General features: G+C 37.6%; 1 protein-coding gene across 3 annotated transcripts in view; it reads left to right on the plus strand.

Moving 5' to 3' along the window:
* Positions 1 to 445: 445 nt before the first annotated feature.
* The window catches only part of EXOC2 (exocyst complex component 2), a 124,157-nt gene continuing 102,794 nt past the window's right edge, over positions 446 to 21,808 (plus strand). The window contains exons 1-5 of one of the 3 annotated variants that reach the window (XM_017828762.1): positions 526 to 559; positions 11,448 to 11,577; positions 14,326 to 14,481; positions 19,058 to 19,234; positions 20,647 to 20,773. In XM_017828762.1, the coding sequence (XP_017684251.1) occupies positions 14,364 to 14,481; positions 19,058 to 19,234; positions 20,647 to 20,773 (422 nt within the window). In that variant the 5' untranslated portion in view covers positions 526 to 559; positions 11,448 to 11,577; positions 14,326 to 14,363. Of the gene's footprint in view, positions 560 to 1,206; positions 1,378 to 11,447; positions 11,578 to 14,325; positions 14,482 to 19,057; positions 19,235 to 20,646; positions 20,774 to 21,808 lie in introns of those variants that run through there. The other 2 variants (XM_017828761.1, XM_017828763.1) reach the window with 2 other exon arrangements.

Below are 21,808 nucleotides of genomic sequence, written 5' to 3' on the forward strand. Positions count from 1 at the left end.
GCTCAGTACATTACCAAGAATCACACCATGTGTTTAAGTGTTGTCCAAATGCTTCTCGAGCTCTGGCAGGTTGGTGCTGTGACCACTTCCCTGGGGAACCTGTTCCAGTGCCCAATCACCTTCTGGAATGAAGAACCATTTTCTAACATCCAACCTAAACCTCCCCTGACACAACTTCAGGCTATTCCCCCGGGGTCCTGTTGTCGCTGTCCCTAGCTGTTGTCAACGCTGTTATTATCGTGCTTTTATTTTTTCCTGTTGCTCCTCATCCACGAAGGGACCAACCCCAGAACTCCCGACGCCTCTAGAACTCCCCGCTCGAGGGCAGGAGGGAAAAACAGAAACAGCACGAGAGAGCGCTGGGGCCGGGGGAGAGGGGGGCGGGATTTCTGAGGGGATGAGGCCTCCAGGGGGCGGGATTTTGGAGGCTTCCAAGGGGGCGGGAGCGGCTTCCCCCGCCTCGATCGCTCCGCGCTCCATCGATGTGCTCTGGCGGCGGCTGGCGGCGCCTGTCGGTGCCGGGCGCAGGTGCCGGACGCGATCGCGACGGCGGCGGGCGGTGAGTGACCGGCCCCGGCCCCGGCCCCCGCCCCGCTCCCCCCGCCCCGCGCTGCGGGGCACCTCCAGATCCTTACCCCCCACCACCACTTCCCCGGGCGGAGGCCTCCCCTTTTCTCTCTCCATTCGGCCTCCCCCTGCCTTCCGCTCCCCGGGCGGGGTCGAACGCCGCGTCCCCGCCCCGGCTCCGGGGGGGGACGGAGCTGTCGGCGGTGGCTCTTGGGGTGCGGGGCCGTCGCTGGTCTCCGGCCATTACCCGGTGGCTTCCCGGCTGCAGCAGCTTTCCCGTGCTCCCTCAACGCCCTGGCAGGAGGCCGGGGACAGTACAGGGCGGGGAAATTCCCGTCACCTGCCACCCCCGCGAGGAGCACACGGTGCCCCGCTGGGTGACGGCGGCTGCCAGAGGTCGGGCCCGGCAGCGGCAGCTCCGTGGGCTTTGCCTCTGTTCCTCATGGCTGCCAGGGCCTGGTGGGAGCTTCTGGGCCCACCCGCTGCTCCGGGACACGGGGCTGGTCTGAGGCTGTCTGAAGTCACAGAATCCATTAGGTTGGAAAAGACCTCAGAGATCATCGAGGCCAACCTCTCCGAGATGGTCGAGTTCACACCAGTGAACCGTGGGTGTGCTGGATGAGGGAGTAGGGGAAACGGGGGGCAGGGAGAGGTGAGGTCTGACCTCTGAAAAGCTGGTTATTTGCGGGACTGATTGGGGTTTAATTTTTTTTTTTTTTTAATTTCGCATTTAGTGGTACTGTCAAGTTTCAGACACAACTCCCCAAAAACGAGTGGGTACTTAGGCGAGTGCAGTAGGAAAGAACCAGGGTAAGAAATATGAAAGGAATCGAAATAACATATACATGTTGAGAGATGGTTGTTTTCATTCAGATCTATCTGGAAGTGTTATACTTTTCTGTGACTTAATTTTTTTTTTTTTACTTCCTTCCCAGTTCTATATTTTTCCCTCATTTGCCTTGCAGTCCAGAAGGGTCCATGAGCTGGATGGCCAAATGTCTTTCCTCCTTGCTTCTATATCCTAATTAGGAACCTGAAAATGATCTCTTAGCAAGGGTAGATATCTGAAATTTGGGATGATCTTGTTTCCAAAAGGGATTTTTTCATTTTCAACATAGTCTTCCTTCTTACACTGTCAGCTTTTCCTCGATTTTTTTGTCCTCCTCTTTTTCTTTATTTCCTGCAGTTTGCTTGCTTGTTGTGGGTTAACAGCTTCTAGCCATAGGCTCAAAAGTTTTGAATCAAAAGCCAGTGAAATGTTAAGCCATTCTAGATCTGACACAACATCAGATTAAATGTAAACTCCAAGTATTCATTATTTAAAGTTTATTTTAAAATTGTAATCTTATTTCAACTTTCCAGGCATTTTGAGCGTTCTTAAAACAAGTAAACAGTCTCTTTTCTCCTTTAGTGATTTCTGCGCATTTCATTACTACAAACTTTGTTTTGTTTTTGCTTTTGCTGAAGTTGTCAAAACAGTTAAAGGCTTGCAAATAAACAAACTTATGGCTTAGGAAAACAGGTCTGTTTTCTTCCTTTACCTTTTGCTGAGCTGAAGAAGGAAAGCTCTGTAATTCTTGCTTCCCTGTTTTGATAGCATCTTATCACAGCTTGCACTGACCCAGCAAGAAGCAGCAAAAGGCATGTCCTGCTGCTGATTTTTTTCCCATGGATAGCTTAGTTTACAGTTTTTGTGATTTATGCCCACTTCTTGGACAACAATGTTTTTTTACTAAGATGGGATTTCTGTTGTCTGAAACATCACTTAAAACAGATGCAGTTATTTTCATCATACTGGTAGGACTTAACTCAGTGAAACTTATTTTAGGTTGTAATGGTAAGAACGTTTTCTCTATGAAAACATAACTTTTTTAGGACGTGTTAGAGGTGAAACTATTCAATTAAAAGCATGTTATCCATCAAACTTATGCTGGATTTTTTTCAAACAAAATCTAAAGTTGTCTTGTGTTTTTATGGCCTTTGTTCAATAAATTACAATATTTTTACAGACTTGATAGTTGTGGGGTTTTTTAATCCTATAAGTGCTTTATCGTATTTTGGAGCTGGATAGCGGTCCAAGGTAATGAATACTTCAAATGAATTCTGAAAAAACCCAACCACGTAAAGTTCTAAATCATGAACATTAAAAAAAAAAAATTAAAAAAATAAGTCTTTAAAGTAAATTATTTTTCACCTTGCCCTTGGAGCAGTGGATATTGTTATGTGAAGAAACTGTTTCATCTTCACTACAAAAGGTATTGTTCACTAAGTGTTTTTGAATCTGCAGTATTCAGATTTTCTTTTTAACTGTAGGATTTCTTGTGAGTACGAGCGAGGGGTTTTTTGCTAGTTGTTGAGAAGATTTGAGGGAAAAAGAGGCATTAAAATGTGTAATCCACCAATTGTTTTCCTGAGATCCTATTAGAAAGAAACTCTATCCACTGATAGTCCTTTCTTTATTATGCTGCTCTTCCCAGAGAAGCTGGACTAAAGCAAAATAAGTAGGTTGACTAAAGAGGCAGAGGCAGTGGCAGTGACCTCTTCTAGTGATGAAAACTTCTAGGTACATTATGTTAAACCGTACTTAATCAATTTCTTTCAATGTACTGGTACATTTAGCTGTAAATTCAGTAAGTCTTACACTGTACTTAAAACAAAACATCAGTTTTGAGTTATTTTAATTCTGTTTATTTTGTGCTTTTCGGCTTTCCTACTTCATTTAAAAAAAAAAACCAGCCAAAACCGAAAAATAATATGAAAAGAAAGAAGTAGTTATCTCAATAGGATGGTGACAGAAGACTGAATATAAACGATGTTGTTAAAAACACGAATTTTGACAGCTGTGGAAAGTCTCCGTAAAATAATCTACAGTTAGAGCTTTGTACTCCAGGACAAAAGCCTCTGAAGCACAGAGGGAGACTACCTGCATGTACTTTAAATACCCGTAGATCACTATTTACTTAAGCAAACAGGCAGAGAAAACTTTGCACAGGAGTAATAAGTAGTACTTCATTTTACAATCATGGACTGAAAAATAGTACTCAGAAGACTGTACGTGTTACAGTGGCTTTATTTTCTATGTGAGTTTTTCAGACAGAGTGAAATCTACTGCTCTACTTAAAAGTAAGCTGAAGGTTCAAAATATGAAAACTGCTAAATTACTATCTTTTAGCAGAAGTCAGATGTTAGCTCTTCAGCTTAACTTTGACCTTCTGTCTTGGACCACCTACATTCTGTAAATCTGGGCTGTGCAACATTGTCTTTCAAATTACTTTTCCCAGGGGAGAAATATGGTGTTTGGTAATGGAGGGAATCTTGTTTGTAAAGGTGCTTGGAGGATGAGGGATGATTAGACAGCACATGTATAGCGGTCATGTCAGATTGATGTTTCATCTTCTGCGCTGAACATAAAAGCAAAGGTCTGTGTATACAGCTTGCAAAGTATGAGTTCAAAAATCTAGCTGATTAAAATTTTTGTAGCTTACCCTGGAAATTATTTTCAGGAATTTCACTCAGCGTTTCAGTTCCAAAGCGGTTGGATTTTTCTCTCTGTCAAAAGTTAGAGGAGAAGGGAAAGGCAGGAGAGAGAACTCATTTTTGTGATCTCCTGGAGGGGGGGGGGGACCCAACAAACCTGAAGCATGCAGTTTTCCCAGAAACTGAGTAATGAGAGAAATGCCTGAAAATAACTATTCATTGTGATCACCATGTTATGGGCATTGCATAGGGAAAGGTAAACTACGTATTTAGTATTTTAAACAACACCAAACCAAACACTTCTCCTCCCTCCTATGGAGAAATTCTTTGGAATGGTACTTTGTATATTGTTTTAGAAGCATTTACTGCTTTTTCTCCAAAAATAAATTGGGCTGTGTAGTCTTTTTTTATCAACAGAGGTTGTTATTCTGCAGAGAGTATGTTCAGCATTTTCATTTGAAAATACTGTGATTGCATCTGGTGATGAGTGTGAAAGCCCGTGTTTCCTTTTTAATTTTGTTTGCTTTGTTTTTAAGGAAAACAAAATTTCTGAGACACCAAGTCCTTAATGGATCTGGTTTTCACTTGACCTTAAGGGAACTGCAGATTCCCAGATTTCTAGTTTAATTCTGAAAGGCGGACCTTAGGCTATATTGTGCAGAAACCAGTGGGGTCTCTGGCAGTGTAAAAGTGTCTTTGGATCAGATTACAATATAAGTCAGGGGGTTTTAGGTATATTTAGACTTGCATTTTTTTTTCTTTGACTTTGTGGATAACTGAAAAGTAATGTACCCTGTATTTTGAAGTTCATAAAAAAGCCTGTATTAATTAAAGATTTAGGCTTATGCTGAGCAAAAATTCATTTTTAAATGCCTGCTTTTGTATTGAGGACAAACTAAATTGATTTTTTTTTTACGTATTCATAAAATGTCTCAATTAAAAAAGCAATTACTTTCAGTTTTATATGTAAGAATTCTGTGAGTCTTGTGACATTTCAAATCTCGCTGTGGTTTTAACAGGTGTACCCTGCTTTTTGCAACTGCACATTGGATATTTGGAAAAAAATTAAGAAGATGTGTATATAGCCAATGAGTTCTCTTATGTTTCCTTTTCATTAGCAGAGAAGGCACAGGAGCTTCTGTTTCTCAAAAGACAGCTTCACTGCTCTAAAAGCACGATAACTCCATACAGGAGAAGGGATTTCAGATGCATGAGTGGAAATGAAGACTTAGAGTATGTAAGGCAACAGCAGGCTTTTGTTAGAAAAATACCTGTGCACACAGTCTGTCAGGGCAAGACTTGAATGTGTGTTTGACCATGTGAATTGAGAAACATTCTGTAGTGTATGGCTTGAGTACTTCTCTGAGCAGAGGCCAGAAAGAGGTGTTTAGGAGAGAAAATGAATAATACAGGAATCTCAGTAACACAAGTACACATCTCATCTTTTAAATACTTTTGAAAAAAAAGGAACTGCCAAAAAAGTCCCATGGCAATGTTAAATTTAGTGTTGCAGTCCTACCTATAAGCACCCAAGTTAAAACTTCAACCATATGAACTGTGTAATTACAGTGGTTATATAGTGTTTTTATAAAGAATATTGTGTGTAGTTATAGGGCTTAGAAAAAAATCTGTGATGTCTTGTTTCTTTTCTCTAGAAAAAAAAATTTTCATCCCTTTGGGATTTATTTAGTTTATTTTTCTGAACTTCTGGATCTTTCTGAATGCATTTGAATAAACATATTTGAAAGTTTTTGATGCTTGAAGTATTGTTTTCAAATTTCTGCCTGTGAATAGCAGAAGATTGAGGGATGATGAGGGTATTAAGATTCTTTACCATTTTCCTATTAACTGTAATGATGTACAGAAAATTATGAATAACTTTAGAACAAAAGAGGAATGAATGGCTTTACTGGAGGACAATAATGATAATGACTTCTGGATGAAGCAAACTTTGCTGAATGTTGGAGGTAGAAGCAGATGTAGGAAGACGTGCATTGTGAGAATTTAGAAAGTAATGGGAGATTTATGACTGTCTGTGATATGGTTTTGTATAAAGCTGAGTTGACTTTTTTTTACATATATGTTTATATACACATGTTTGGGGCTTTTCTTCAAAACATTGCTGGATTATAGTGATGTGTCACGTAATAAATACAGAAGCTTTTACCCAAGGAGATGAATTAATTTCTGGGGATTTGTAATATAATTTATAATGGAAGTAGAGGAAATTTTGGGGAGAAACATCTGTGTTCAGACTTCCTTTAATTATATTTTCTTCTATGCTATTGCCTTTTTCTAGCCAATTCAGTATGACCAAACAGATGTTCAGAAAACTTAAATTGGTTTGACTTGAGTGTTGGTAATGAATAGGTGCTGTAACATTGAATATACCAGCAAAAGTGTTCATTCAAGAACTGGTATAAACCAGCATGTTGACATAATTAATAAATCGGGGGAATAATTTATTTTCACTGTGAAGTTAAGGAACTTTAAAGGTAACTTTTTTGATAATGTATTTGATAAGGTGAAATATTTTTTTGAATTTTTTTCTTGAAGCTTTCCCAAACAAAAACATTTTAATCCAAGTTTATAGGGCTGTTTGGGTTATTGTAGTATTGATGGGTTTGTTTAATAGTGGCACTTGGAGATTGTCATTGTCACTTAGGTAAAAAAATTTTGAACTGAAGTGAAAATGTGATTGTGGTTCTGGGCTGCCCAGACTGTGTATATATTAAATTAAATTTGTGTGCTGGTGAGTTTGATGGAGGAGGTATGTGTGTTCATGGTAGAAGAGCAGGGGGAAGGAAATCTTTTTTTAAAGTAGACTAACTAAAATAGATTTTATAAGTCTTCAAACATTTTATTCAGCTTTTTCTCTTTGAACAGGTGATCTAATTGGCAGATGAAATGATCTTCTGAACTAAAAGAAACAAAGAAACCCCCCCGTTTTAAAAGTCTCTGTTCATCTGTATTATAGGTTATTGTTCCTTTTAATCTATTTTTAGTGGTTTGCTATTTTTACTTCTTGCTGATGAGTTACGAACTCAGTGTTCTGTGTTGGCTCATTAACTTCCTTCAGGTTGTTTACGGTGTATGATACTAATGAACAAAATTTCATTTTAAAATGGAATGTTTGGGGGAAAAAATCAGCGTTTTGATGTCATAGGGGCATTTGTGTGGTTGATTGTTCTTTGTGGGGAATATCTCCCCTCTCCAAATAAATAAATATCTCAAAACTCCTGATGTAAACATAGATCAATATATAGGTATGTTGTACATTGTAACTGACAGGGTGCTGTCGTTTAATATGTACAAGGAACCATGGATTTATGCTAGTCTAGATTTTTTTTTTGACATGTGATAGATAGAAGGTTAATTGATGTTAAATGGATGCTTTGTTAGCCCTTCATCAGCTACTAAACTAGTACAGGAGGAGTGCAAATCATTACTACAAAAGGCCAAGACCAGTATGTTTTCTTAGTGAGGTTTATAGGTCCTTTTTTATCCCTCCCTTCTTTCCCTCCTTCCCAACCACACAAAACATAACCAGCTGTAATGGTAGGAGGAGAGAGCAAGCGGCTTTTCTAAACACACACACGCTCTCGCACTCCGGCCCCCCTCCTTCCCTCCTCGTACCTCAGCAGAGTGACAGCTTCTAGATGTTGCGTGCGAGTGAGTTCAGCTGGTGCTGTGTGGTCTGGGTGTGTGGTCTCCAGCTCAACCGAGAGGCTGCTAACAGGGTGGATGAGAGAGAGCAACACTGTTTACTTTAATTTATTTCGGATGCCGGAACTGTGCCCGGAGTTTCTCCTGAGCCGGGTTCCACCGTGAGCGGTGTCAATCCCTCGCAGCTGCAGCCCAGGCTGAACTCCTCTGCCAGGGCTCTCGCAGCATCTGCCTCAGGTCCAAGCCTTTTAATCCCTTGTGACTCAGAAATGTTAATGGCATCGCTGAGTGCTGTGATTATTTTGCTTTCACTCTGTCAAGATACATCACCACGAAGATGTACCTGGCTGGGTTATGGAAAGCAGGACCTCTGAGATACCGAGGGAATACGCGAGTATGGCTATTGTGAAAGCAAAACTGCTGTGCTCATTGCTTGGCTACCCTAAAACTAAAATCTCTAGTACACACTGTGGCTGGTAGGGAAATTCAGGAGCCCTTTCAAAAAACAAAGGGTATCATATTATGTTATTTAATACTGCAAGTATTTTCTTTTTTCGTCATTTGCCCTTTCTGTCGCAAAACTCGCACATCCTCCCAAATTGAAACGGATTTTTGGCATGTAGCGTTGTCCTGTAAGTTAACATGTTTGTCAGTGTTAATATTGGCTTGAATCAACATGCCGGATATGACAGGGCAAGACAAATGAGCCTTTGTTTTTCCTGTGTGACAGTGAAATTACCCACTTTTTTATGTTTGTTCATCTTTTCATTATAAGTAGCTTAGTGGTGTTTTGAAGAATTTCTTTTCCCCTAAATGTAAGATTCGTGAGCACTTCTTGTTTAAATTGACAAGTCTTTTATTATTTAAATAAACATGCATAGATTCTTAATATCACTTGGAATTTCAGCATTGTTTAGCTTATTCACTTCCCAGTCTTTTCTGGCAGGCTTGCAGGAATGGACCTTATATTATTAATGCAGTGTTGAAGGCTGTGGAAATTCTAGGGCACTGAAGATCTCCAGAGGGGTTAATAAATGTCAGTTATTTTCACAGTGCTGCTTTTTGGATGCTTTTAATTCTTGGTTTATGTAGATTGTCTGTCTGAATTTATGTTGTTGGGAAGATAAAGCACAGAAAAGGTTGCAGTAGTGTTTTTCTTCAGTTTGTAATAGTTTTGAGTACATATAGGAAACATTTTGCATTGTCATCCTTCTTGGGGTCATTTGCCATAGTGTGTTGTTCTCAGGGGACTCTCCAGGTTTTCTAGTGAGAACAAATTATTAGACTTACTTATTAGAAGCACAAGTTTGTGTAGTTTAAGGTGAAAAGTCCATCACCTGTGTACTGGAATCTGAGTATTTATTGCTTGTTTAAAAAGGCATTTCACAGATCTTTCAGTTTGGAAATTATTTAATGCTGTGATGTTAGTGTGATAAGAGGAACTCACCTATTGGTTTCAGATTGGTTTTCTTTTAAAAGTAAACAGCAACACCTGAGGCATACTGTGATTTGCTCTTGGGTGATGCTTTGCTGTTCCTGCCTCAAAATTTTTTTATATTGTATAGTTACATATATGTGACTGAGAACAAATAGTTGCTATGTGAAGACTTGCATGCTTGCTTGTAGCTTAGACTTCCTCAATGATGAGAAATTGGCTTCTACTTCCGTCCCTTCTTGACAGCTTTGATTCCGTTTGCTAGATGACTGTGGCGCTTGCATTGACCTTGAGTCTGCCTTCCTCTGAGAGAATCCTTTAGGTTCAGTGTCTGTGACAAAGTACTACTGAAAACTTAGCTGAATTTCCAGTCACTGGAACCATCTTTGTTTTAGAAGTCAGAAACTCCATTTTAAAACAATTCAACTGCTAATTTTCCCTAGAATTTCCCTGGTGAAATTTGTAAGGTGGCACCATATTGTTACTCACCTTCCAAAGTTCCATGCCTTCATGATGTTTGTAGTTTTTCTTTGGGATTTGAACTTAGAGCCAATGTAATAAGCGTCAATCCTGAATTTTTGTTTTTCATTTATTTAGTATCCTGGTGATCCTTCCAGAATGGTGATGATGATGATGATGATGATCTTCTCTGTTCACCATTGAAAGTTGAATGTGGAAATTTCAAAACTCTTCTTTTAAACCAACTTTAAACTGAAGGCTTACAAAAGTCGAAAAAACCAACTAAACTTGTGCTTTCACTTATGTTGGACCATGTTTCATTGCTTCATTATTTGTTTTTAAAGGGGCTTTTCTTAGGATAAAGAGGGAAGGTGTCTGCTCTTTAGCAAACTTGGAACGCTTACAATTGTCTGGATATTTTTTTTTTACCAAACCTTTGTGAGAGGACAGTTTATTTAAGAAGCTCATGTAAAGACAAAAATTATGTTTATGAAAGGCATTTTTCAAGATGGCCTTGTAGTAGGTGGTCTTTGCGGAGGCTTTCTAACTCTTTGCACATTCGTAGCAAGAATTATGACAGAATAACAGAATAATATGGACAAGATCATGGGAGCAGTCAAACAGATGTCATCCATGTTAAACTGTTGGGGAGATACTGTGAGGAAATGAAGTCTAAAAAAGAAAAGAATGGGGAGGAAAAAACAAGGAAAGAGACCTTGGTGAGGGAGGAAAAAAGAGGGAAAGAGACCTTGGTTAGAGTAGAAGAAGATTGTCCACTGCAAAAAAATGTCTTGTTGACGCTTCTTCAGTGAGCCTGACTCCTCAGAGGAAATAGCTTGTAGAGAAAACTGTCTATGCAATCTCCCCTAGTCAGGAAGAGGGCTGCTTTTTTCTAATATTATTTTATGCATAATATATATTTGTAAAAATAGATTTTATGTTTTAGGACAACATATAGAATTGCAACAAAAGCTTGTAATTACGTGGTTGTGTTGTTTTATGAAATGAAAAAGTAATTGGTGGTTTTTGTTTTTTTTTTAGCTTTGCTTTAAATATTTTTAAACAAATTTAGAAACTTGCTTTTGGGACACAGTAGTAGTACACTGGCTAGGCTTCCCAATAGGCAGTTCAGTCATTTTGGCTATTGACATGTTTGTCATAAGGAGAAGAAATATTCTAAATGAATTGAAGGCTCCCCTGCATTTGTTTGATATTTATAATAATGACATATTCCAAAGATTTCCTTTACTTACTCTTTGAATTAAATGAAAGCAATTGCTGTTTGAAAATAATAATAATAATAATGATAATAATAATAATAGAACATCTCAGCGCTATAGTGCTTTTGTAATGTGTTGAGATTTACTGTGGTATTCTCATTCCAGTGAGGTATTTTAAAGCAATTCTGCAGTAAGCATGGAAATACTTTGGAAGAAATATTAGATCTCGGGAGGCTCAGCATTTTTATTACATTTATTTAGCTCATCATGAAGGGGGATCTATTGCCAATTTCTGAAATCCAGAACAATATGTTGTAATATTACTTTTGAGTTTTGGTATTGAAACAAGCCAATTACCTGTGTGCTTAGGTATTTTGAAAGAGACAATAGCTGCAATGCAAGGGAACTATAACGTTTTGGGAGGAGGGGAGTCAACCAAATAATACCACAGTAACTCCTATTTTACTTGTTTTCCTCTAGGTTTCTTCCTCTGCATATTACTTGAAGTTCCTGGAGATGGCTTTTTTACGTCTCTATTACTGATTATTATTCTACGTAAATCTTTACCAAAAAAATTGCTCAAAAGTAAAATAGATGCTTTATGTTGATCTACTGGTATCTAGACAGATGCTGCTTCCTGCAGAAGGTGATTAGGTGTGCATGTGAGGACACAGCACCACTGTTCCTTTGCTGCTGCTGTGTATCTTCAAGCTCTGCCGAGAATCTGTGAGAAAAGCTCAGAAAACTGCATAGGTAAGATTATGAGGAATAGATGGAGTTCGTTCTCCTCCCTCTTGCTAAAATTAGACACTTTATTCTTCTCTGACATCCTCTTTGCACAGGACTCGAGAAGAAACTTCAAATGCAGAAAGTTCTGAGCTTCTGTGCATGTGCATCTTGTATAGGAATAAACAAGACAGGAGGAATGTTGACAGAAGATGGGGTCTCGAATTTTCACCTGTGGCAAGGAAGTGGATCAATAGTAGTGTAGATGGGCTACTTGGATAAGGCAGCTTGGAGTAGGGAACGGGGAGGTAAAGAAGAGGAATTACCAAGGTGTCTGGATTTGAAAGGAGAATGGAATAGTACTACCCCTCTCCCTCCCTGCTTTAGCTTATGGATAAAAAGTCAGAGGGAGAATCAACAGGATAGGGGCAGGAAGCAGTTTGTCTGCAAGACTAGAACCTGGCCTCAGTTTTGAAGTGAGGCAGAGGCTGTCTCTGTGCGAGGAGGGCAAAAAGCCAGTGCTGGGAAAGAAATAGGAGTAGGGCACAAGCACGGAGCACAGCTTTCTCTTCTGTAGCTGGATAAGACTGTCAGCTGATCTCTTTGTAATCTGCTGATACAGTCCTCTCCTTCAGTGCTGTTCTGCCCACAATGTTATAAACTTCATATGTTGACTACTGGCTTCTCTAGTCCCATGTTGGATTCATGTAAAACGAATTTCCAGTGTTCTACATATACTGTATAACTTAATTCCTTTTTCATCCGTTTCTTGTTTGCAAAAAAACAGAGAAACTGATGCTTTATTAAACACATAGTGTAGTTTGTAATGTTATGAAGGCAACCAGTCAAGAAATATGAGGTTTGCTACTTGAAAATAGAAAACCAAACCAGCCCTACATCATGTATGTTATCATGGGCTCTTACCAGACTTCCTTCGTGTACTGGACCTGGCTGACATACTGCAACTTACTACATTCTTGCTTGTTTCACATGAATTTGCGTATCTTTTTAATTGCACACTTCAAAGGTAGTCTTAAAAGTTCTCTGAAGGTATTAATAGTTCTGTTATGTTCAGAATATCTAGATGCCTTTTCTATATTGATGAATTTGTCTTCAAAAATAGGTTTGAGCATGATAGCACTCTTATTGTAAATATGTGAAACTGAAAAACACAGATCAGATGTAATTATACAATTGAGGTCGTTATTTAGGACCTCAATATTTCAGATCATTGTGCAGTATTCCCTGTATTCAGAGTGCATTTCACACTGACTTCAGGTGTGGCTGTGGATTCTGAAGTTGCATCAGAAAAAAATGTACAGTTTTGTTATAAGTGACCTGCGATGCACCCATGGTATAGACAGACAGAGACAGGATACTGTTCTGGTGGCACTACTTGATTACTTTCACCGTGAGATCCTCCTGCTGATTCCTGCTTTTTCGATTTCCATCTTCATTTTCAGTGTGCATTCCAACTTTGGAATGTGAAGAAAGAAACCAGTCTGTGGGAGCTTCTTTGATTCACACATCAGATCTAGCTAGTAACACTGAAAAATTTGGGGAGGTTGTGTAGAAGCATGGTGTATGCTTTTTTATATGCAGAAGCAGCTGAAACAAATATGTCTTACTCAATTCTAGTACTTGCTGACTGTGGATGCTTGGAAACTGCAACTGTGCTGCAGTTTATTGTTAGGGATGATTTACAGAGTTTCTAGGTTTCATGGAATTGACCGTTTGCAAGTAAAAATAGAAAATACATCTCGATTCAAAATAACGATAAGAGAAACCTTTTGAGACTTGGCTTATATTCCACTTTTTTACCAACCTGAACTTTTAAAATTGTTTAAACTAAAGTGTTCTGTATGTGTAACTGGGGTTTTGGAATACTGATGGTATTTAGTAAGTGTTGTAAAAATGGAGAAGTTAGTGGAAGCTAACATGCTTCAGATTATACTCATCAGCTTCTTATAGCTGCTTTATAGCTGCAGAGCTGCACAAAGGAAGCTGCTAATAAGCTGTAGGAATTTGTGATGAATTGCATGGTAAACTAAATGTAGGCAGAATAACATGTTCCATATTGGTGTTTTTATGACAGAGCCAATTAAACTGGTTTGAGTTGACTCCTAATTTCAGGTGCAAAGGAATAGTCTTCTGGAAATGGTTTTTCAGTGATTTTATGTACATTTTTGTTGACCTGTTGGGATATTACTTGTTTTGTTGGTGATCTGTGCTAGTGTAATGTCTGTAAGTCATGTTTTAATTTTCTCAGTTTATGTAAATGTTGACGTTTTATACAAATAAGTGCTGGGGACTTCTTCACATGGAACTGTCTAGGCCAGTATGTCTAATTTTGATGGAGAAGTTATCCAAATAGTCTATTACTTAGCTTAGCTTAGCAATTCTAATCTTTTTAAGGAATATAATACTTTCAAATAGAGATTTGAGTAGATTCATTTGAATTCTGACATAAGTAATTTGGAGTGTGTATAGAGTTTCATTAAGAATTTTGAAATGTTTCATATTTTTCTGAATATACTTTTTCTTTGTAGTTCAGAACTAGAGCTATATTTAATTTATAAAAAAGGAAATGCAAAGAGGGTGTAGTTATTTCTATTGTTTTATAACTATGTGGCAGAAAAAGGCTTTGAGAGTGGTGTTCCATATTTACATTTATGTTTCTCTACCATTTTAGAGGAAGAGATTGAAAAGTTTTTAATAACTTTTTTTACGTAATATAACTATTGGGTTTTTAATTTATTATTTCTTGCTGAACAGATAAAACCAGCTCAGATTTCAGGAACTGAATAGACATCATGTCTCGAGCACGGCAGCCCCCACTTGTAACTGGCATCTCTCCCAATGAAGGCATCTCATGGACAAAAGTGACAATAAGAGGAGAAAATCTGGGGACTGGGCCTACAGACCTCATAGGTGAGTTGAAAAGAAACCTCCTGATACTGAAGAATGTAACATTTTGGATATGATTAAAGAGAATTTTTTTTGCATGGTAGAATCTGTGTTGGATGGTAGGAGAAATGTCCTTTACACAAATATGTGCTTGAATCCAGAAATTCAAGGGTGCTGCCCAGTGTGTAAGTAATCAGACTTGCTAGATGAACCTTTAACCTGACTCAGCATCCTGTTCTGAGCATGAACACTAAGAGTGAATGCTTATTGGAGTGTACTAGAAGAGGGTGGATGTAATGAGATGGACTTCTGTTACTTTCCCAGGCATTGAGAATCTCTACATGAAAACTTTCCTACCAGAAGTGTTTTCAATATATTGAGAAAGTCACTATAGGGTTGCTATTCCTTGAATTAGTGTAAAGTCAGTTTGTGCATCTGCAACAGATATGACAAAGCAATTCAGTGATTTAGCTACACATTATTTGAAGAACCATTTCCATTGCTGTTTTGATTTTAACATGTTAACTTCATTACTGCAAGAGGGAGCAAGATGTTTTCTCTAATTCTCCTGACCATATAGAGTTTGTTCATTACTGCTCTATTGCCTCATTTCCAGCTGAAACATCTTGGCTTATTTAAATTTTCTGCATGTATCTTTGGCCCTTCTTGTTGCTCTTTGGTGAATCTCTCTTGGTTTCAATACCATCATCTTGGGTACATGATGTGTTCAGGATATAAAGGCACTGTTGCATAACACTGTACTTTCACTTTTGTTTTGTATTTCTTTCATAGGCTTCTGTTTTCCATATAACTTCCACTAAGTATCAAACTAATGTTTTTTGTTGTTCTGCTTACTATAGTTCCATGATTTAATGCTTGAGGGTTAGAAGTCAATTTGAGCCTGTCATCTGTGAATTTAAGGTTTTGCCTATGTGCATCATGTCTTTGTTTATTGAGTTTTAGCTGTTGTATAGCATCTACATTATAGTGCATCCACTCAGTCTCATAAGTTCTATTCCAGGTTTTTTTTGGTAATATCATCAGCAAACTTTATAACCTTTTTATCTTGTAATTTATGAATATAGTGAACATAAGTGATCTCAGCATATATCCTGTGGAAACTTTCCTCAGTCAAAACACACCCTTTACCGTAACCCTGTGTCTGTCTTAATGAGCTGTTTACCCATTTGAACTTCATATCCTATAGCTGCTTAATTTTCATAAGCCTTTCAAGAAGGACTTTGTAAAATCTTCTTGAAATCCAAATTAACTATAACTACTGGAATTTCCCCTATTTCTTTTGTAAGTTATGCATATGTGTACTTTAGTAGTCATGTTAGAGACAATTTGTCTAATTTGTTGTGGAATCATGACTCCTCTAAAGTCCATTGGAATTTTGTTTGGCTTTGCTAGAAAAAATATTTCGTTTCATGACTGTAAATGAAGATTCACAAATTCCATTCATGGCCACCACAATGAGCTTTATGGCCAAGCATAAGCTACTACAGTTTTCCACTTCACTTCAGTTTGCTGTCTCTCAAAAAAGGAAGTAGTATTTTCCTGAGCTGCTAGATGAAGTTGCGGTACACTAATGATTCTTTATTGAGAAATCTTCAAATAACTGATGATGTTTGAGGTGAGTACATTTCTTGTTTATTTGTGTATTTCTTGTGTATTCAGTAACCTCATTGTTGTGATCCTCTAGAAATTATCAGTGCTAGGTTCTTGGAAGGAGGATGTCTCCTGAACAGTATTACAGCTGATCAACTTCTTATATTTCCTGTATTTCCTTCAGAGTAACGATAGGAACACATAGTTGCTAATAATTTTATGCTTTGAGGTAAAAATGGATTGCCTTATTTTTTTCACTAGCTCAATTGTCAGCTTTCTCCAGTAAGTGACTAAGGTCCAAGACATGTAAAGATTTCTTTTAATGGTTAAATGAAGCATGTGAATATTCCCTGTATCTTGAGTGGAAATACTTGCAAAAGTGAGGCTTTGTAGGCATGAGAGTTAAGAGAGTTTGAGTGAGATTTTTATAACGTTTATAAAGTTTGAGATGTGTTAGAGTAAAATGAAAAGCAAGAAACTTTTTTTCTGTATGTAAACAGAGTATCTCATATTAGAAGAACGTGCTTTTTGTTTCATTTAAGAGAATGCCTTCTAGTAATCTCTTTGTGTCTTTGAAACCAAATCAACTTTTTATTTGTGACTCTATAGGTCACGGTACAAAAAATAAAATCCAAGAGATTGCTGTAACATTCGTGTTTTCAAGGTTTAGTTTGTCTTTTAAGACATTTGCAGCTGTGTTTTGCAGGCATTGTAAAATTGTCCATATATAAGCTTAACCAAAATTGGAAAGTGTCAATAAGAGAATTACCTACGCTCGTTTATTGAAAGGCACATGAAAGCTAGAACCCAAGTACGATGTTCTCAAAGGTGTTTGTACCATGCAACAGGTTCAAATTAAGTTTTATTTAAAGGGAAGTTTTTTCTTTTTGGAGAAAGAAATGTCATACCTGTACTATCAAAACTTCTCCCCCAATATCTCTTTATTTGCTCTAGAAATTGTACCATTACTGTATTTAGTATGGTATATAAAATGTTAATAGAGACTTAACTTTCTGTTGCATTTTTTAGGTACAGGCAAATGTTTCCCACCATTTCAGAAGTGTTCGATCTTGTGGTCTTGTTCTCTTGAGAGCTTTTGGAACTTCCAATGAATAGAAAATAATTGATTCAAGGATCTTCTAAACAGCTGATCAAAAATCTGCTGTAGCTTAGTTCTTGATTTACTTAATCTAAGCATGACTTCAGACCTTTGAAATTCTAGGGTGAAAACCTCTTTATGAATGGTTTGGGCAAAGTCTTCTAGTTAGTCTTGTTCCCTACCACAATCTTTTTGCCTTTAGAGAAGATACTAGCATAAAACCAGAAAAGATCTAATAATATAACACAAGGTTCAAACCCATGCATCATAAATATATGGTTTTTTCCTTCCCCTGTGAAAACTAAAACCTGACTGGTTAAAATTTTGCAAATAAACAACCAAAATATTTTTTCATGTTAAGGCTTCTTTTTGTGTATCTGTATCTGATTTTGCACCACTCCCCCCACTTTATTCAGGCATCTTTTAAGTAACAAATCTGCTGTCCTTGCTCAAGTAAAATTAATTTCAGTTGTAATAAGATTCAATGCCTTTTGGGTTTTTATTTTTTGGATTTCACTTTCAAAATAGTTTTTGGCAGTGAATAAGACATTTTTATGTCTGACAACCATGAAAACTGCCAAATTTGTCTGCTGTGTCATGTCAGAGGCTTAAGTTGTGAGGAAAAGTAAGTGTGAAGCTTTGGTACTGAGCCACATATACTGACCCTTTTCTGTCTCTAAGTATTTTTTAAATTGGTCAGAGCTTTCTAGAAATTAAAAACAAAACCCAAGCCAACAGGGAGGAACTGCTGTGCTTGACTAATTTGTACTCCAGTACAGCCAACACTCTAGTACAGCCTTGAGCTTTTGGACATAAGGCAAAATGTTCCTAGGTAGGGGTGTTATTTAAGATGAACTTAATGAAGGTGTTCTCCAAATCAGTACTATAGAAATTAGAATCTTGCTGGTTTTTCAGGACAGCAAAACTCCAGTTAGGAATATGGAAATTGTTTTTCTGGATCTCAGAAAATGATCAATCTGTTTCAGCAAACAGAGTCCTGATCTGACCAGAACCAGTCAGATTGATTGGTTGGATTGACCAGACTGATTTGACATAAAATCTCAGGAAGCCTTGGATCTTATATTAAGGCATACCCTGACTTTTAAGTGTTTAAGAGGTGTTTTTAAACACTAAAACTTGATAAGTTTTAGTATACCACAGTCTCTACCTATGAGAAAAGACTTCCATGTATTTCATAGTTTGTCATTTTTGGTTCTGTTGTGAGAGAGTATAAAAGAGGGAATAGATGAATACTACCCAATTATTCTATCATATAACCAGGGCAGTTTATTCATCAGAATCAGTCTTGCATCATGGATTTTGTACAGAAGAGATTGGGGCAGAATATTTGTCAATACTACTTTGACCAAAGAACTATTCTGTGTCCACAAAAGTACTATTAATAAGTAAGGCTGAAGAAACATTGTTCACTGTGAATATGTTGCAGTGTCTTTTTTTTTTTTTTTTTTTTTTGCAAAGTCATGTATACTGAACTTATGAAACATTTGTTGGAAGCAGTTCTGATGGAAGTTTCACAGAAAAACAATACTGAACCACAGTTCTCTAGTGTCTTGCAAACAGAAAAACTATTGTACTATATGAAGTAAAAGTCACAGTAACCCACAACTGGTAGAAGAGATTGAAATAAGTTCCAAGGAGTGCTGCGTGTGTCTCATGAAGTGTCACTGGGACAAAACACCTGAAGTCACCTAGGGAACATCTGAAAAATTTATTTGTGACACCTTGACTGTAATTGAGTGTAGGGGGCTGGTGAAGAGTCATATATTTATGTAAATACATGAAGCATCATAAATGTATTTGCATTACAGAATTTCAAAAGACACTTCTATTCACAGTAGAGTACTTCTTTTTTTTTTTTCTTTTTCCTAGGTTTAACAATCTGTGGACACAACTGTCTGCTAACTGCTGAATGGATGTCTGCCAGTAAAATTGTGTGTCGAGTTGGACAGGCTAAAAATGACAAGGGAGACATTATTGTTACTACAAAGTCTGGTGGCAAAGGAACTTCAACTGTTTCCTTCAAACTGCTTAAACCTGAGAAAATAGGTATATTTCTTGTTCAAATCCACATCTATTTTCTTTGCTAAACAAATATATGACTGTCTCTTTATATAAAATGTGTGTTTGAAATGGATCCACCTCAGGATGATTTTCTGTTGTCTAGAAAACAGAGTATATCAATAAAATGTCCAAATATATGTAGAGATAAAGTCGCGGTATATGTAAATTAATCCTTTCTCAAAATCCTGATAAAACCCTCAATGACTAAGGAAAAGTAACCCTTCATTTTTCTGCAAGGAGTAGCACTAAACTTCTAAATTTTAAAAAATTTAACGACAGATCCAGTAATTACTCTTAAGTAGTGCACTAGATACATTCAAAATATAAACCAGCTCATGAACTTTACACCTAAATCCTGAGCTGACAGTTAATCATTTAAAGAAAGTTGAGTCATCAGTGCCGTTTCTTATTTGTAATTCAAACCATCCTGCAAGACGGAAAGTCTTAAGTATTTTTCCTGAGATGCTTAACCACTGAAATGGTGTTGCCAAGCAGTCTAGGACCTCTACTTAATCTGAAATCCAGTCTAAATACCCTCTGGATTGGAAATGTTTCTTTCAGGACCCCTCATTGATGAAGTTGGATAGTTATCTTTTCTAAGGCAGGAGTTCCCACAAGAATTATTTTAGGCTTTTTTTCTCAGTAGTTTAATGACAAATAACACATAATTTCTCCCAAGCTGCACTAAGATCTTAATAATAGAAAGGTGAATCAAGTGCAAATGTTACACAGTGAAGCTTTTGGTGATGGGAGAGGAGAATTTATGTTTTAAAAAACAGGTAAGTATGGGGATTGAGTTAATTTCTGGTGTTGAGTATATGATGCGTATGTTAAAGGAGGGCAAGGCCAAGAGTATGGCTGGCTTCATTTTCAGCTGAAGTCCAAGACCTCTTGTGCCTCACCTTTATGCTTTGTCTGTGCTAAGGCTTTGGAAACAAAGTCAGTTCTGTGTCCTTTGAGTCATCTATCTTGACCTGTGGCCAAAGTTCACTTATGTACTCACCTTTTGGATAATGCATGGCACCAAAACCCTAAAGTATGCAAATAAGAAGACTTCCAGGTAAGAGATGGTTTTGAAAGTAGTAAATGACAAGGTTTGAACAGACACCAAAAGACTTGCAGGAATGAAAATACTAATAACTGTGATCAGGAAAATGCTCCTGTGCAGTCTGCAAGAGGATAATGTTTGGTGCTCAGCCATGAATACCTTTTCAGCAGCTGTAATAAAATAATTTAGCATAATTGCATCCAGGTTGTTTTGCCATGTATCTTCCAATATATTACCTAGGCATGCATTTTATATTTATCAGGATTTTTGAAATTAATTCAGTATGTTAGAGGTTGATGGTGCTGGACCGCCCTTGTTGTTTTAAGGATCTGCACTTTGTTTTCTCTAGGTATCTTGGATCAGTCTGCTGTCTGGGTGGATGAAATGAACTATTATGACATGCGCACTGACAGGAACAAAGGGATTCCCCCCTTGTCCCTACGTCCAGCTAATCCTCTTGGTATTGAGATAGACAAGTGAGTACCAAATACCTTTAATCCACTTTTTTAGTGGTTTTCTCTATATGTGCCTTTGCGAATTCCAGAAAAGTTTAATGCTTTACAGGGCAGGGAAAGGTTTAAAAATGCATACATCTATTAGCTGTTGGTATGGTGTTTTGAACTGAAAGGAGTTGTTAGTGCACACAGTATCCTGCTTCATAATCCTCTATTTTGAATCATCAATTAGAGCTGTAGGTAATCTAAAAGACTGATATACTGAACCCCAGTGATGTTTAGATTTTAAGGATTGGTAAATAACCCGAGGCTTCAGATTTATACATTGTAGTTATGGCATACCTACTGTTGCATTTGAGTTTCACGGGGCTTTTAAGGATGTTTAGATTGCTATCTGTTGCTAAAATTGTACTGTAAAATGTGATTTATTATGCTACATCAGCCAGTTTATTTTACTGTAATATTAATACTGTTTTCCAACCCACAGTCTTCTTTACTTTTGTTCTTAAGCATGGTGGAATTTATGTCATTTGTGTTCTAAAATAGAAACTTTATATTGAATGAAAGTGGAATTAGGGGGGGTTAAATGGGACACTCTTAGGGCTCCAAATATGTCTGACTCCTAGAAATAGCATTAGGAATAATATTTCTTTTGATCAAGATACCAGCTCTACCAAAACCACAGGTTATTTTAAAGTAAACTATTACTAAGGTCTCATCTGCAGAATACTCTGTTTGTGGGCGGTAGTGTGTTGAAGAAAATCTGCAGTGTCTGTTGTTACCTTGTTCTGATGGGAAAGCTGCACTTTGCCAAAATCTCAATGTGATTTCCAGTGGACCCATCTTTACCTTCCAACCTCTGGCTATACATTTCTCTTCTAGTTTGAATATGTATTTTTCTTTCTTTTCAAACTACTAACCCACTTTTTTCCAACAAGCTGAAGATTTTGTCTCTTTCTTACTATTTTTCTCTAGCCTCTGATATAACTTAGGTATTTGTTTCATATTCTTCAGTTTTCCAAACTCTGATAAAATATGGACCTTAGGACTGTGGAC

Source organism: Lepidothrix coronata, unplaced genomic scaffold, assembly GCF_001604755.1.
Source record: "Lepidothrix coronata isolate B3197 unplaced genomic scaffold, Lepidothrix_coronata-1.0 Scaffold152, whole genome shotgun sequence".
In the NCBI taxonomy this organism is placed as follows: Eukaryota; Metazoa; Chordata; class Aves; order Passeriformes; family Pipridae; genus Lepidothrix; species Lepidothrix coronata.